The 15921-nt window shown below is 38.6% G+C and overlaps 1 protein-coding gene across 1 annotated transcript; it reads right to left on the bottom strand.

The window, feature by feature from the left end:
* Positions 1 to 13648: 13648 nt before the first annotated feature.
* LOC109504811 (putative UDP-rhamnose:rhamnosyltransferase 1) lies at positions 13649 to 14324 on the bottom strand. Its single transcript, XM_029260549.2, has one exon. The coding sequence runs from the start codon at positions 14312 to 14314 to the stop codon at positions 13679 to 13681; it is 636 nt and encodes a 211-aa protein (XP_029116382.1). The 5' UTR covers positions 14315 to 14324; the 3' UTR covers positions 13649 to 13678.
* Between the last annotated feature and the right edge of the window lie 1597 nt (positions 14325 to 15921).

The raw sequence follows: 15921 nt of genomic DNA, 5'->3' as shown, positions 1-15921 counted from the left end.
ATACTGGTTCGGGCTCAAACAGGGCACCCTTGTTGTGCTGTTTCTCTCCTTCCGTCGTCGGCAACAGGGATGGGTGGGGTTGCCATCAGGACGGTAGCCTCGCCACAGTCGGAGTTGCCGAGGAGGGTGGCCGAAGATGGCCTACCCTGGCCGTGGGAAGGGGAGGCATTCTGGATGGGGGGTCAGGTTCCCTGTTTTGATCATGGGGAAGAGGAGAAGAAATCTCTTCTCTCTTCTCAAAATAGAATTAAAATATATATATATATAATAAAAAAGATACAGGTAAGGGTTCCGATAAACTCCAATATACAATTTTTTTAAAAAAATTAATTTGGTTAAATTGATTTGTTTGATAAGAGAACAGTTCAACGAGCAGGAGGACAATAAGTAGGATTTTGATTTTCAGATTGTAAGGCTGTGAGTTTGATTTCTCATTGATCGAAGTAAGAATCCTGTATATGATCATCACTATATATGTTATTTGTTCGTTAGTCTTATAATATTGATTTTGCATTACTGGATTTATGATCGATGAGTTTTCTATACTTGAGACACCGATATATGGCTTATATGATTTTTTTTAAATATGAGCATGTTATGAAAAGATTTCTATGATTAATGGTATGAGTCTTATGGATATGACTTATCAATTTCATCATTCTATAATTTAAAATTAATTTGATAAAATTAATAATTAAATAAAAATGATATAGTTTGGACTAGTCTCGACATATGGATCAGTCGGTCAGGAGCTCATGCCTGGGATAGTCCGCCAGGAGCTTATGTCTGGGACAACCCCCACTAGCTTATAGGTGGATCAGCCGGCTAGGAGCTCATGCCTGGGATAGCCCGTCAGGAGCTTATGCCTGGGATAGCCTCTCACAGGCTTTCGTACGTGGGACAGCCGGTCAGGAGCTCATCCTGGGACAGTCTTAAAAGGCTTATATAAAAAGAAAAAAAATTAGATTGGAAAGAGATTAAGGTATGGTTTGGGTTAGTCCAAAGCCAAAAGGGATAAAAGATTGTCAAACTGAAGATGTGAAAAGATGAAACATATAGCATGTAATTCAACAATGAATGAAGATTTCACTTGATGATATATGATGATCCATATTTATTAAATACATATTTATGTCAATATTCAAGTTATTATATACATATGAGTCTTCTCAAAATTGTATTGGTTTTAAAAATATTAATTTTATCTGTTGGCTTGATGTAAATGTGCAGTGATTCTTACTGAGCTGGAGAAGCTCATATTTTCTTCTTATTTTTTTTTAGACTCACAGGATGCTTAGTTTGGATGGTTTGGGTGAGAGCAAATAAGAACTGAAGCCTTTAGTAGTTCAGTTAGTTTAAATTCTCTGATACCAATGAATATTTGAATAATTGTATTGAACAAAGTTTACTTTTGATTTGAAGTTGTGACTCGGTTGATTGATTTGCTATTTACTTGGTTATTTAAATTTTGAAGTGTTAATTATTTAGGCCTTACATATTTTTTAGAGCGCTACTTTAGGGTTTGTATGGCCGTATCACGTGCCCAACTTAGATGCTGGGTTCAGGGCGTGACAGAGTGGTATCGGAGCCTAGGTTTAGGAATTCTACGGTTCATTTCAGAGAGAGAGTATATGGATAGACCTTTAGATAGAAATTAACTAATATGAGATATTTTCTTAATTTTTCTAACTAAAGTGAAACTATGTAGGTTGACATGGCACGAGAGACTAAGCGTGGGCGTAATTGGAGACCTACTCGATTTGCGGATGGCTCTAATGCTTGGGAGCCAGCTATGCAACAAAAAAATACTTCACCCTTACCGGTTGATGATGCACCACAACAAGAACATCCTACTGAGCCTGCAGAGGTCACTCCTAGGGAAGAAATTGCAGGAGAACTTGAAATTCAATTTGGGAACAAGTTACTGCAGCTTAGTTAATGCAAGTACTGGTTCAACAACAAGTTGCTGCGAGGAAAGATATGAGGAGGATATTGGAGGTGCAGTAGGGACAACAACAGCAGATCATACAACAAATATTTCAGGAGCGACAGTCCCAGTAGCAACAAAGAGCTGAAAATCAGTATGAACGTCAAATCAATTTATTAGATTTCAAAAAGTATGCGCCATCGGCATTGTCAAGGACCTCAGATCCTATGGAAGCTGAAAGCTGGCTGAAAGCAATAGAGAAAGTTTTCCATACTTTGAGATGTCCTGCTGAGGATAATGTCACTTTTGCCACTTTTATGTTACAAGGTGAGGTAGCCGATTGGTGAGAGATGGAAATTGAAAAGATGGGTTCAAATGATGTACTTTTTACATGAGAAGAATTTAAAAAGATCTTCTATGAGAAGTATTTTTCTCAAAATATCTGACTCCAAAAATTTTGAGAGTTTGATCGACTGGCACAGGGCCACATGACATTTGCTCAATATGCGATCAAATTTGAAGAATTATTGAGATATGCCCTTGCATTGATAGCTGAGAAAAATGTTCGAGCCAAAAAATTTGAGAATGGACTACGGGATAGAATCCAATAATTAGTGACTGTATTTGAGCTGCCCACTTATAAAGAAGTTGTCAACAAATTCTTAATAATAGAAAAAAGACTTAATGATGCTCAAATAGCAAGAGAGAAAAGTATGAAGAAAAAGGATCGAGCAATTGATTCTCAAGGTCAATGTATCAGAGCCTTCAAACCAAAGATCCCAAAACCAAGTCAGACTACCATTGAAAGTAAATTACAACCTCAAGAGAGTATTATATGTTACAGATGTGGAAGATCCCATCTTAAACGAGATTGCACATGGCCTGGAGGACAATGTTACAAATGTGGATGAGATGGCCATAAAGCAATTGTATGCCGCAGTGGAGGAGAATCACAGAGACAGCAGATACCTCAAAATTTTCAGAATACCCGTACAAATCGGGCACCCCAAGATGTACAAAGACAAGATGGGGGACAACAAAAATCAAGGACCTAAGGATGAGTCTATGCACTTACACGACAGGATGCTAATACTTCTAACTCAGTGATGACTGGTACTGAATCAATCTCCTAAATTTTTTTTATATATATGTCATGAAATATTATATGCTTATATAAATATGGACATATAGCCCCGAATGATAAATGAATATTATGTAAATATCTGACATGTATGATTAAAATAGCTTCCAACGATGTCTATGCTCTATTTGATCCTGGTGCTATCCACTCTTTTATAGCAACTAGTTTTATTAAGAGGACCAATGAGATGTCTCTTGCACCTTTAGAAAATGATCTTTGTGTCTCCACGCCAAGTGGAGAGGTGATTTTGGTTAATTCAATTTGCAAAGATTATATACTAAGTATTGAAGATAGGAAGATAAAAGCAGACTTATTTATCTTAGAGATGAAGGACTTTGACCTAATCCTGGGGATGGATTGGTTAGCAGCATATCATGCTACTGTTGATTGCTTCAAAAAGACAATAAGGTTTGAAATTTCGGATAAGTCAGAGTTTAGTTTTATGAGTAATAAACCCTTCTTTAACTCAGCTATTCGTGCTAAGAGGCTCCTGGTGAAAGGATGTGAAGGATTTCTTGCCACTATATTAGATACTCAAAATAAGAAACTCAAATTAGAGGATATCCCTATTGTGAAAGAATTTTTTGATGTTTTTCCAGATGACCTGTCTGGATTACCTCATGATCGAGAGATTGAGTTTTTTATTGACTTGATCCCTGGTATGAGTCCAGTTTCTAAAGCCCCTTATTGAATGGCTCCAGCAGAATTGAAGGAGTTACAAAAGCAATTACAAGAGTTGTTGGATAAAGGATTCATTAGACCTAGTGTATCACCTTGGAGAGCTCCAGTACTTTTTGTGAAGAAGAAAGACGGTAGCCTTCGACTTTGCATAGACTATCAAGAATTAAATAAGGTAACAGTGCAAAATAAATATCTTTTACCATGAATCGATGATTTGTTTGATCAGTTGCAAGGGGCATAGGTCTTCTCAAAAATTGATCTTCATTCTGGCTACCATCAATTAAAGATACAGTTTGGAGATATATCAAAAACAATCTTTCGGACTAGATATGGGCATTATGAGTTTTTAGTCATGCCTTTTGGTTTCACCAATGCACCAGCAGCCTTCATGGATCTTATGAATCGAGTGTTTGCATCATACTTGGATCGATTTGTAGTTGTATTTATTGATGATATTTTGATTTACTCAAAAAGCTCACTCGAGCATGAAGAGCATCTGAGGATTGTATTACAAACTCTGAGGAGAAAGAAGCTTTATGCAAAGCTACAAAAATATGAATTTTGGTTGAACAGTGTTACTTTCTTCGGGCATGTCATCTCCAAGGATGGTGTTTCAATTGACCCAAAGAAAGTGGAGGCAGTAGTCGACTGGAGCCGACCTACTAATGTATCGAAGGTGAATAGCTTTTTGGGGTTGGCTGGCTACTATCGAAGGTTTGTGAAAGGTTTCTCTTGTATTGCTATTCCTCTATCTCGTCTAATACAGAAATAAGTAAAGTTTGAACGGACAGATGAATGCGAGCAAAGCTTTCAAGAGTTAAAAAGATGATTAGTGACTACTCCAATTTTAACCATTCCATCTGGAATAGAAGATTTCACTATCTATAGCGATGCTTCTCGTAAGGATCTCGGTTGTGTTTTGATGCAAAAGAGAAAGGTGATAGCTTATGCCTCTCGACAGTTGAAGTCATATGAGCGAAATTATCCTACTCATGATTTAGAATTAGCAGCTATGGTTTTTGCTTTAAAGATATGGAGGCATTATTTATATGGAGAGCATTGCGAGATTTTCACGGATCATAAAAGTTTAAAATACATCTTTACTCAGAAGGAGTTAAATTTGAGACAAAGAAGGTGGTTGGATCTATTGAAGGACTATGACTTGACAATAAATTATCATCCCAAAAAGGCGAATGTTGTAGCCGATGCTCTAAGTAGAAAATTTTTTGGTGAATTGGCTGCTCTAATTACCTCACAAAAGCCTATATTGCTAGATTTAAAAAAATCAGGAATTGAAATATGACTACCTGATCTTCAAGTTCAACTTGCAAATCTTGTACTACAGCTTACTTTGATTGAAAGGATTAAGGCAGCTCAAAAGGAAGATTCGGAGTTACAAAAGGTCATAGAAGAAGTGGAATCCAGTATACAGACAGAATTTTGGACACATGAGGATGGATCATTGAGGTTTGATAACAGACTGTGTTTCCAAGGTTCCAGGATAAGGGACGAGATCCTAGAGGAGGCTCACTGTTCGGCTTACACCATGCATCCTGGAAGCACAAAAATGTATCAAGATTTGAAAAGAAACATTTGATAGTCTGGTATGAAAAGGGATATTGCACAATTTGTAGCCTAAGGTTTGGTATGTTAACAAGTAAAAGCCGAATATCAAAGACCAGCAGGACCATTGCAGTCTCTTCTTATTTCTCAGTGGAAATGGGAGTATGTTACTATGGATTTTGTGACTGGGTTACCTAAAATACTTTGGAATAATAATGCTGTATGGGTAATTGTTGATCGATTGATGAAATCAGCGCATTTCTTACCCTTTCGAATTGGTTTTTCCTTAAAAATATTGGCAGACTTGTATATAGAGCAGATAGTACGACTGCATGGACTACCAGTTACTATTGTGTCAGATTGAGATAGTAGATTTATTTATTAATTTTGGAAGAGCCTTCATAAAGCCCTTGGTACCAAGTTAAATTTCAGTACAGCTTTTCATCCTCAAACTGATAGACAATCAGAACGAACCATACAGATCCTAGAGGATATGTTAAGGGCTTGTGTTATGGACTTGGGCGGTGCATGGGATAATCACTTATCATTGGTTGAGTTCGCTTATAATAATAGTTACCAAGCAAGCATTCAGATGGCTCCTTTCGAGGCATTATATGGAAGGAAGTGTAGATCGCCCATTTGTTGGGATGAGGTGGGAGAAAGAGAACTGTTGGGACCAAAAATAGTGCAACAGACGGTGGAAAAATTATATATGATCTAAGAATGGCTTTATACAGCTCAGAGCAGGCAAAAAAGTTATGCTGATAATAGAAGAAGGGAGCTGGAATTTCAAGTAGGCGATTATGTTTTTCTGAGAGTTTCTCTCACTAAAGATATCATGAGATTTGGAGTTCGTGGTAAGTTGAGTCCAAAGTATATTGGCCCTTTTGAAATTTTAGACAGGATTGGAGAGGTTGCATATCGGTTAGCATTACCGCCAGCCTTATCTGGTGTACATAATGTGTTTCACGTATCAATGTTGAGAAAGTATATTCCAGATCCAAGTCATGTGGTGAGTTATGAACCTTTGCATCTTCAGAAGGATCTGACTTATGAAGAATATCCCATACAGATTGTTGACAAGAAAGATCAGGTGTTATGGCATCAAAATATTCCTTATGTGAAGATCCAATGGAGCAATCATAGTGAGAGAGAGGCTATATGGGAACTCGAGATAGAAATGAAGGTCAAGTATCCACAACTCTTCGAAAACTCAGGTATGCAAATTTCAAGGATGAAATTATTTTTTAAAGAGGGGAGATTGTGACGGCCCAGGTTCTTGGGCCTGTAAACCTTTGATGACCCAACGAAAAAAAAAAATTAACGGAAGAGGAAGACTCCTAATCGGAGTCTTCTTCCTCTTCGTTTCTGATGAAATCAGACTCGAAGAGTCCGGCTAGGGTAGAAGACCTTCCCTAGAAAGACCCACTTTCCTCCCTTAGGATTTTACAACAAAATTTCAAAGAAATTAAAGGGATTTGAGGGATATTTTCAAAAGTGTACCGTGAGTAGTTGATCGGAAGAGAGGGGCCGTCGGAGCTATTTTTGGTCGTCGAAACAAGGTATGTTTCTTCTCCCTTCTTTTTGAATTGATCCTTCCGGCCATCAGCGTGCTTGAAAGCCGGCAAGATACTAGTTCGGGCTCAAACAGGGCACCCTTGTTGTGCTGTTTCTCTCCTTCCGTCGTCGGCAGCAGGGATGGGTGGGGTTGCCATCAGGACGGTAGCCTCGCCACAGTCGGAGTTGCCGAGGAGGGTGGCCGAAGATGGCCTACCCTGGCCGTGGGAAGGAGAGGCATTCGGGATGGGGGGTCGGGTCCCCTGTTTTGATCATGGGGAAGAGGAGAAGAAATCTCTTCTCTCTTCTCAAAATAGAATTAAAATATATATATATATAATAATAAAAAAGAACACAGGTAAGGGTTCCGATAAACCTCAATATACAATTTTTTTAGAAAAATTAATTTGGTTAAATTGATTTGTTTGATAGGAGAATACTCCAACGAATAGGAGGACAACGAGTAGGGTTTTGATTTTCTGACTGTAAGGCTGTGAGTTTGATTTCTCATTGATCGAAGTAAGAATCCTGTACATGATCATCACTATATATGTTATTCATTCGTTAGTCTTATAATGTTGATTTTGCATTACTGGATTTATGATCAATGAGTTTTCTATGCTTGAGACACTGGTATATGGCTTATATGATTCTTTTTAAATATGAGCATGTTATGAAAAGATTTCTATGATTGATGGTATGAGTTTTATTGATATGACTTATCAATTTCATCATTCTGTAATTAAAATTAATTCGATAAAATTAATAATTAAATAAAAAGAATATGGTTTGGACTAGCCTCGATATATGGATCAGTCGGCCAGGAGCTCATGCCTGAGACAGCCCATCAGGAGCTTATGCTTGGGACAGCCCCTATTAGCTTATAAGTGGATCAACCGGTCAGGAGCTCATGCCTGGGACAGCCTCTCACGGACTTTCGTATGTGGGACAGCCGGTCAGGAGCTCATCTTGGAACAGCCTTGAATGGCTTATATGAAAAGAAAAAAAAATTGGATTGGAAAGAGATTGAGGTATGGTTTGGGTTAGTCCAAAGCCAAAAGGGATAAAAGATTATCAAACTGAAGATGTGAAAAGATAAAGCATATAACATGTAATTCAACAATGAATGAAGATTTCACTTGATGATATATGATGATCCATATTTATTAAATGCATATTTATGTCAATATTCAAGTTATTATATACATATGAGTCTTCACAAAATTATATTATTTTTAAAAATATTAATTTTATCTATTGGCTTGATGTAAATGTGCAGTGATTCTTACTGAGCTGGAGAAGCTCATATTTTCTTCTTATTTTTTTCAGACTCACAGGATGCTTAGTTTGGATAGTTTGTTAGTTTAAATTTTCTGATACCAATGAACATTTGAATAATTGTATTGAACAAAGTTTACTTTTGATTTGAAGTTGTGACTCGGTTGATTGATTTGGTATTTACTTGGTTATTTAAATTTTGAAGTGTTAATTATTTAGGCCTTACATGATCCTTAGGGTGCTGCTCTAGGATTTGTGTGGCCGTGTCACGTGCCCAACTTAGATGCTGGGTTCGGGGCGTAACAATATTTTGTGTAGAAAAAAAGAGGCAATCCTGTATTCATACTGTTAAACCGGACTTCAGTTAGCGGACACTAATTTATCACTTGATATTAGGGCTACGATGTGGGATCTAATTTAACAATTTTTTTTTTTTTTCTAGACACCTGCCAATTTACTAGTCTTTTTGTTTTATACATCTAGCTCAACTCTGTAGAATAGTACGTAAAACTAGAGAAAGAAATATCTGTACAGGAAATAGTTGTATGCACAAAGTTTTCTAGTAAACTGGACTATTAGTAGTACCAAGAATACTTTTTCTAGTAACCAGCATACCACAAACCATTTATGATTTGTTCATCCTGTGAGATTCTAAAGCATGAACTTATGATGAAACTTTCATTTATTACATCGATCCGGTACTGCAATCTTCTACAAAAACTCAAGGGGAAAAGCCTAGACATCCCCTGTCACGCCCCCGACCCGAGATTTGTGAATCGAGGGTCGCGGCAACCGCCGCATACTCATGAAGAACTCTCTCCATAAGCATGCAAGGCATCTCATCACGATATCAATGCATCGCAGCAGAATAAATTTAAATAATTATTATTCAACTTTAATTCAAGTAATTAAATCAAATGTCTTACATCCAATAAAATTTTTACTAAAACAATAAAGACAATAGATCTAAGTTCAATGAAGTTAACAATGCTAAATCTCGCCTCTAAAAGCTCTGTCCTAATATTTCTTCCTACGCTCGAAATTAATTATCTGAATCTGAAAAATAGAAAGAAAGGTAATGAGCTAGACAGCCCAGTAAGTAACAAATATCTTAACCAGATATTTCAGATATTATATAATTTTCAAGAAAAATGTTGCAAATAAACATAAAAATATATTTCATACTGATTTAATGCAAATCCAATAATTTCAAATATTCACATATAATATAATCATAAATCCGATTCGATTTCAAAACACTCGTAACTCAACAGCCTCGACTATGACCAACGTTTAACCCCCATTGGCGGGGTCCACAGAATACCAGCGCACAACCCCCACTGGCAGGGTCCAGAAATACCAGTGCACAACCCCCACTGGCAGGGTCCACAAATACCAGCGCACAACCCCCACTGGCAGGGTCCACAAAGTACCAACGTATAATCTCCATTGGCGGGGCCCACTGAAACATAGTTTGGCTGAGAGCATAAATCCGATCTATATCAAAATACTTAGTACCACAATATATGTCATAATCTTTCACTAAACATGTGCATAAATCGATATACCATAACATTTTAAAAGTATTTTTCTTTAAAAACATAATTTCATAAATCATGCATAATTTCAGAGAATAATTATTTATTTTCAGAATAAATATGGAATATCTCGAGAAGATGATTCATTACTTACCTTTCACGGAGCACTGAACAAATAGATCGACTAACTTCTAGGAGATTCTTCCGTGCCTATTATCCAAAATTATATTTTTACATTAATTTAATTCAAAATTAAATCTAACAAATCCCAAAATTAAAATCTCACTTAAAATCAGACTCGTCTCTAAACTCGATCAGAATCATCAGATGAAGCCTTCCCCTATGCTAATCCTAGAAGGATAATTTTAAAGAGAGAAATCCATCAAGAGAGAGAGAAACAAGCTAGAGAGAGAAAATTCTAGAGAGAGAAAGTAGAGAGAGAAAGTCCAATTCCAGAGAGAGAAAATCAGGGTTCAGACTGAAAAAAGAGAGAGAAACTCTCTCTCTAATCAATTTTAATTTTTATTTATTTATTTATTTATTTATTTACTTACTTATTTGTTCATATATATATATAAATATATATATATATATATATATTATTATTATTATTATTATTATTATTATTATTATTTTCTTTTCTTTTCTTTTTCTTCTTTTCTTTTTCTTCTTTTTCTTCTTTTTTTTTTTCTTTCCTTTTCTTTTTTTTTTCTCTTTTTCCTTCTTTCTCTTTTCTTTTTCTTCTTTTTCTTCTTTTCTTGGTTCTTCCCGTGCCAGAACAGAGGACGATAGTCCTCCGGCCTTGACCGGCCGTTCGGGCCACGGCCGCCACGACGGAGGCCGGTGGCCGACGGGGGCCACTCCCCCGGTCACGGAGGAGACATGGCCGGCGATCACTTCCGATCGCCGGTGCCGGAAAATCCAAGGAAAAAGGCCCAAAAATAGGGCGTCTTTCCCGACCGAAAGATCGGCGATACTCGTCGCCGGCAGCCGTGCACAGGAGCATGGGAGGAAGGAGAAGAAAGAGGGGAGGAAGAGAGAAACTTACCTCAGCCTCCGGAGACCTCGCCGGCGAGCAATTACGGCGAGAAATCGGACGGTGTCTGCGGCTCTAATTCGAGGAAATCGGAGAGAAGGAGAGAGGAAGGAGGTCGATGTTGGATCTCAAGAGGGAGGGGGTCTTCTTATAGAGAACCCTAGGACTCCGAGGGGTCCTAGGAGTCCTAATTTGCCCGGGACTCGCCGGAGAAGAAGACTCCTACCGGGAGTCTTCTTCCTGGTTTTTGATCCCCTATTTTTTTTTTTTTTTTTTTCATTTTGGTCTTGGGTCTAGGTTTTGGGGTATCACATTCTTCACCCCTAAAAAGAAATTTCGTCCTCGAAATTTTTCATACCTGTCACCATTGTATTGGAAGCCTGTGGATTCTGTTGAGTAAGCGCATAAACTCTTTCCTGGGTTTTAGAAATCTGTCCGCCACCCTTATGTTGTCCTTCATGAGTTCTTTTGCCAGCTTGATTTTCGGTATTTAGCGGGCAGCTAGCGATTTTATGATCCATCTGACCACATTTGAAACAAGCACCTGTATTCCAATAGCAATCCTTGTCTGCATGATTTTTGCCACATCTGGAGCACGACTCACCATCAATCTGTTGAGTCTTATTGTCTACTGCTCTCTTAACTGAACTTTTGTTGTTTTTATTATTATGATGCTCATACTCTAACGTCCCAATATTCCTAATGTCTACCCACCTACACTCATATTATGTCAAATTCTATGTGTCCTAATTTATCCACTTATGCTCTGATACCATATTAATTGTCACGCCCCCGACCCGAGATTTGTGAATCGAGGGTCGCGGCAACCGCCGCATACTCATGAAGAACTCTCTCCATAAGCATGCAAGGCATCTCATCACGATATCAATGCATCGCAGCAGAATAAATTTAAATAATTATTATTCAACTTTAATTCAAGTAATTAAATCAAATGTCTTACATCCAATAAAATTTTTACTAAAACAATAAAGACAATAGATCTAAGTTCAATGAAGTTAACAATGCTAAATCTCGCCTCTAAAAGCTCTGTCCCAATATTTCTTCCTACGCTCGAAATTAATTGTCTGAATCTGAAAAATAGAAAGAAAGGTAATGAGCTAGACAGCCCAGTAAGTAACAAATATCTCAACCAGATATTTCAGATATTATATAATTTTCAAGAAAAATGTTGCAAATAAACATAAAAATATATTTCATACTGATTTAATGCAAATCCAATAATTTCAAATATTCACATATAATATAATCATAAATCCGATTCGATTTCAAAACACTCGTAACTCAACAGCCTCGACTATGACCAACGTTTAACCTCCATTGGCGGGGTCCACAGAATACCAGCGCACAACCCCCACTGGCAGGGTCCAGAAATACCAATGCACAACCCCCACTGGCAGGGTCCACAAATACCAGCGCACAACCCCCACTGGCAGGGTCCACAAAGTACCAACGTATAATCCCCATTGGCGGGGCCCACTGAAACATAGTTTGGCTGAGAGCATAAATCCGATCTATATCAAAATACTTAGTACCACAATATATGTCATAATCTTTCACTAAACATGTGCATAAATCGATATACCATAACATTTTAAAAGCATTTTTCTTTAAAAACATAATTTCATAAATCATGCATAATTTCAGAGAATAATTATTTATTTTCAGAATAAATATGGAATATCTCGAGAAGATGATTCATTACTTACCTTTCACGGAGCACTGAACGAATAGATCGACTAACTTCTAGGAGATTCTTCCGTGCCTATTATCCAAAATTATATTTTTACATTAATTTAATTCAAAATTAAATCTAACAAATCCCAAAATTAAAATCTCACTTAAAATCAGACTCGTCTCTAAACTCGATCAGAATCATCAGATGAAGCCTTCCCCTATGCTAATCCTAGAAGGATAATTTTAAAGAGAGAAATCCATCAAGAGAGAGAGAAACAAGCTAGAGAGAGAAAATTCTAGAGAGAGAAAGTAGAGAGAGAAAGTCCAATTCCAGAGAGAGAAAATCAGGGTTCAGACTGAAAAAAGAGAGAGAAACTCTCTCTCTAATCAATTTTAATTTTTATTTATTTATTTATTTATTTATTTACTTACTTATTTGTTCATATATATATATAAATATATATATATATATATTTTATTATTATTATTATTATTATTATTATTATTATTATTTTCTTTTCTTTTCTTTTTCTTCTTTTCTTTTTCTTCTTTTTCTTCTTTTTTTTTTTCTTTCCTTTTCTTTTTTTTTCTCTTTTTCCTTCTTTCTCTTTTCTTTTTCTTCTTTTTCTTCTTTTCTTGGTTCTTCCCATGCCAGAACAGAGGACGATAGTCATCCGGCCTTGACCGACCGTTCGGGCCACGGCCGCCACGACGGAGGCCGGCGGCCGACGGGGGCCACTCCCCCGGTCACGGAGGAGACATGGCCGGCGATCACTTCCGATCGCCGGTGCCGAAAAATCCAAGGAAAAAGGCCCAAAAATAGGGCGTCTTTCCCGACCGAAAGATCGGCGATACTCGTCGCCGGCAGTCGTGCACAGGAGCATGGGAGGAAGGAGAAGAAAGAGGGGAGGAAGAGAGAAACTTACCTCAGCCTCCGGAGACCTCGCCGGCGAGCAATTACGGCGAGAAATCGGACGGTGTCTGCGGCTCTAATTCGAGGAAATCGGAGAGAAGGAGAGAGGAAGGAGGTCGATGTTGGATCTCAAGAGGGAGGGGGTCTTCTTATAGAGAACCCTAGGACTCCGAGGGGTCCTAGGAGTCCTAATTTGCCCGGGACTCGCCGGAGAAGAAGACTCCTACCGGGAGTCTTCTTCCTGGTTTTTGATCCCCTGTTTTTTTTTTTTTTTTTTTCATTTTGGTCTTGGGTCTAGGTTTTGGGGTATCACATCCCCTGACGGCTACGGTGAAAGATGACCCACAGATTACACTGCCAATGATCTGCATCTCATGTGATCTTTCAAGTAGTGAACGAAAGCATCCATGTAACGGTCATGGATGTCCTTGTTACTGAAGACCTCCCTCATTCGTTTAGCTGTTTCTCTGAGCTTCTTTCCCTCTTCTTCCACCATCACCAATCTCAATACCTTAGCCACGGCTTCCCTCGTAAACGAGCCAGTTTCCTCATCCCTCTCCACCTCCAACCCGACCTTCTTCTCCACCATCACCCGAGCGTTGATCCCCTGATCGCCGAAAATGGGCAGGAGGATGAGTGGATGCCCGAATGCAAGCCCTTCGATGAACGAGCTCCAACCAGAGTGTGTGAAGAAACCCCCAACAGACGAACATGCCAGAATCTCCAGCTGAGGCATCCAATCCACGGCAACCATCCCACGGGCTGCGATCCGGTCCTCGAACCCCTTCGGCAGTAGCTCTACCTCTTCTCCCTTCCTCTTGAGAGCCCAGAAGAACGACAGGCCAGAGAGTTCAAGCCCAAATGCCAGCTCGTGCACGAGCTCGTTGCTTAATGTGGCCTCACTCCCTAAAGAAACATAGACTGTAGACTCAGGAGTTTGCTTCTTTAGCCACTTAACGACGTTCCCATGGCCAGTGTTTGCCATTCCGTTTGTGTTTCCGTCTGTTGGAAAAAGTAAATATTAAATGTATTTGAAGAAATCGAAAAGTTATTTTATAAACTTAATTGAAGCGGCAAAAACCAATAATTACATGAAAAATCCAAGAGGCACATGGAAAGTCTAAATGATAAATTTATTAGGGGAGTCAAAAGGTCATTTCTTATACCTATAAATAGGTGGTTGTTGTAGAATGTATGGTGTAGTGAAGTGGTATCAAGAATAAAAAAAAGAGAGGGTTTGTGAGAAAAAAATTGTATTGCTCCATTGTTTTATATAGTTTCGCATACTATTGTTGTATGTTCCACCACTATTACATATTCTATCAAAGTGGTATCAGAGCTCGGAGGTTGGAAATATGTCCAACAGCATGTAATTCCCCATTCCACGACTCACCACCATCAATTATGAGAATTGAAGCATCCAGATGAAGGCATTGCTAGGCTCCCAAGATATTTGGGAGGTTGTTGAAAAGGGATATGAAGAACCCCAAGATGACCACGCACAAACGGCGACACAAAGAACGACGCTTGTCGATCAAAGAAAAAAGGACAAGAAGGCGCTTTATTTCATCTATCAAGGGCTAGATGAAGCCGGATTCGAGAAGGTTGCTTGTGCCACCAACTCGAAGCAAGCTTGGGAGATCCTCGAGAATGCTCGTAAGGGCGTTGAGAAAGTGAAGAAGGTGCGCCTCCAGATGTTGAGAGGCGAGTTCGAGACTTTGAAGATGAAGGAAGGAGAATCCATCTCGGATTACTTCACAAAGGTTCTTTCTAATGTAAACCAAATGAAAAGAAATGGTGAGAATGTAGAGGACAAGCGTGTGGTGGAGAAGATCCTAAGATCCTTAGATTAGAAGTTTGACTATGTTGTGGCTGCAATTGAAAAGTCCAAAGATGTGGACACTATGACAGTTGATGAACTCATGGGTTCTCTACAAGTCTATGAGCAGAGGATCTTGATGCGGAAAGAAGAACCCTTGGAGCAAGCCTTGAAGTGCAAGCTCACCATCAATGAGAAGAAGGATGGCCCAACTAGCGAAAGCAGTCAAATAAATCACGGTCATAGTTATACCCGTGGATACGGTCATGGACAAGGCCGTGGATGAGGATGAGGTTCCTTTGGACATGGCAGAGGAAGAGGAGACACAAGAGTCTTACCTAATGAAGAAAGCACACAAGGTCCCTCTTGCGAAAGAAGGCAACGAGGTTTCTCAAGAGGAGGACGAAGGTATGACAAAAGTAAAATTAAATGTTATACTTGTGGTAAATATGGTCATTACTTCTCAGAATGTTACCATAATGAGAATAACCAAGTGCATGAGAAGGTCAACTATGCAAAGAAGGAGGAAGGAGAAGATGGTATCTTGCTACTAGCAGAGAAGGGAGAAGAAGCTTCCAATGAAAATATTTGGTCTTGGATACCGGCGCAAGCAATCATATGTGCGGGTACAAACACATGTTCAAAGAGTTAGATGAGATAGTGGAAGGCAATGTTTCTTTCGGTGATACCTTAAAAGTTCAAGTGAAGGGGATAGGTAAAATCCTAATTCAACTCAAGGATGGTTCTCAACAGTTCATTTCTAATGTTTACTA

This window comes from Elaeis guineensis, chromosome 1, assembly GCF_000442705.2.
Source record: "Elaeis guineensis isolate ETL-2024a chromosome 1, EG11, whole genome shotgun sequence".
Classification (NCBI taxonomy): Eukaryota; Viridiplantae; Streptophyta; class Magnoliopsida; order Arecales; family Arecaceae; genus Elaeis; species Elaeis guineensis.
The sequence above is the reverse complement of the archived record's forward strand: the minus strand, read 5'-3'. Positions and strand labels throughout refer to the sequence as shown.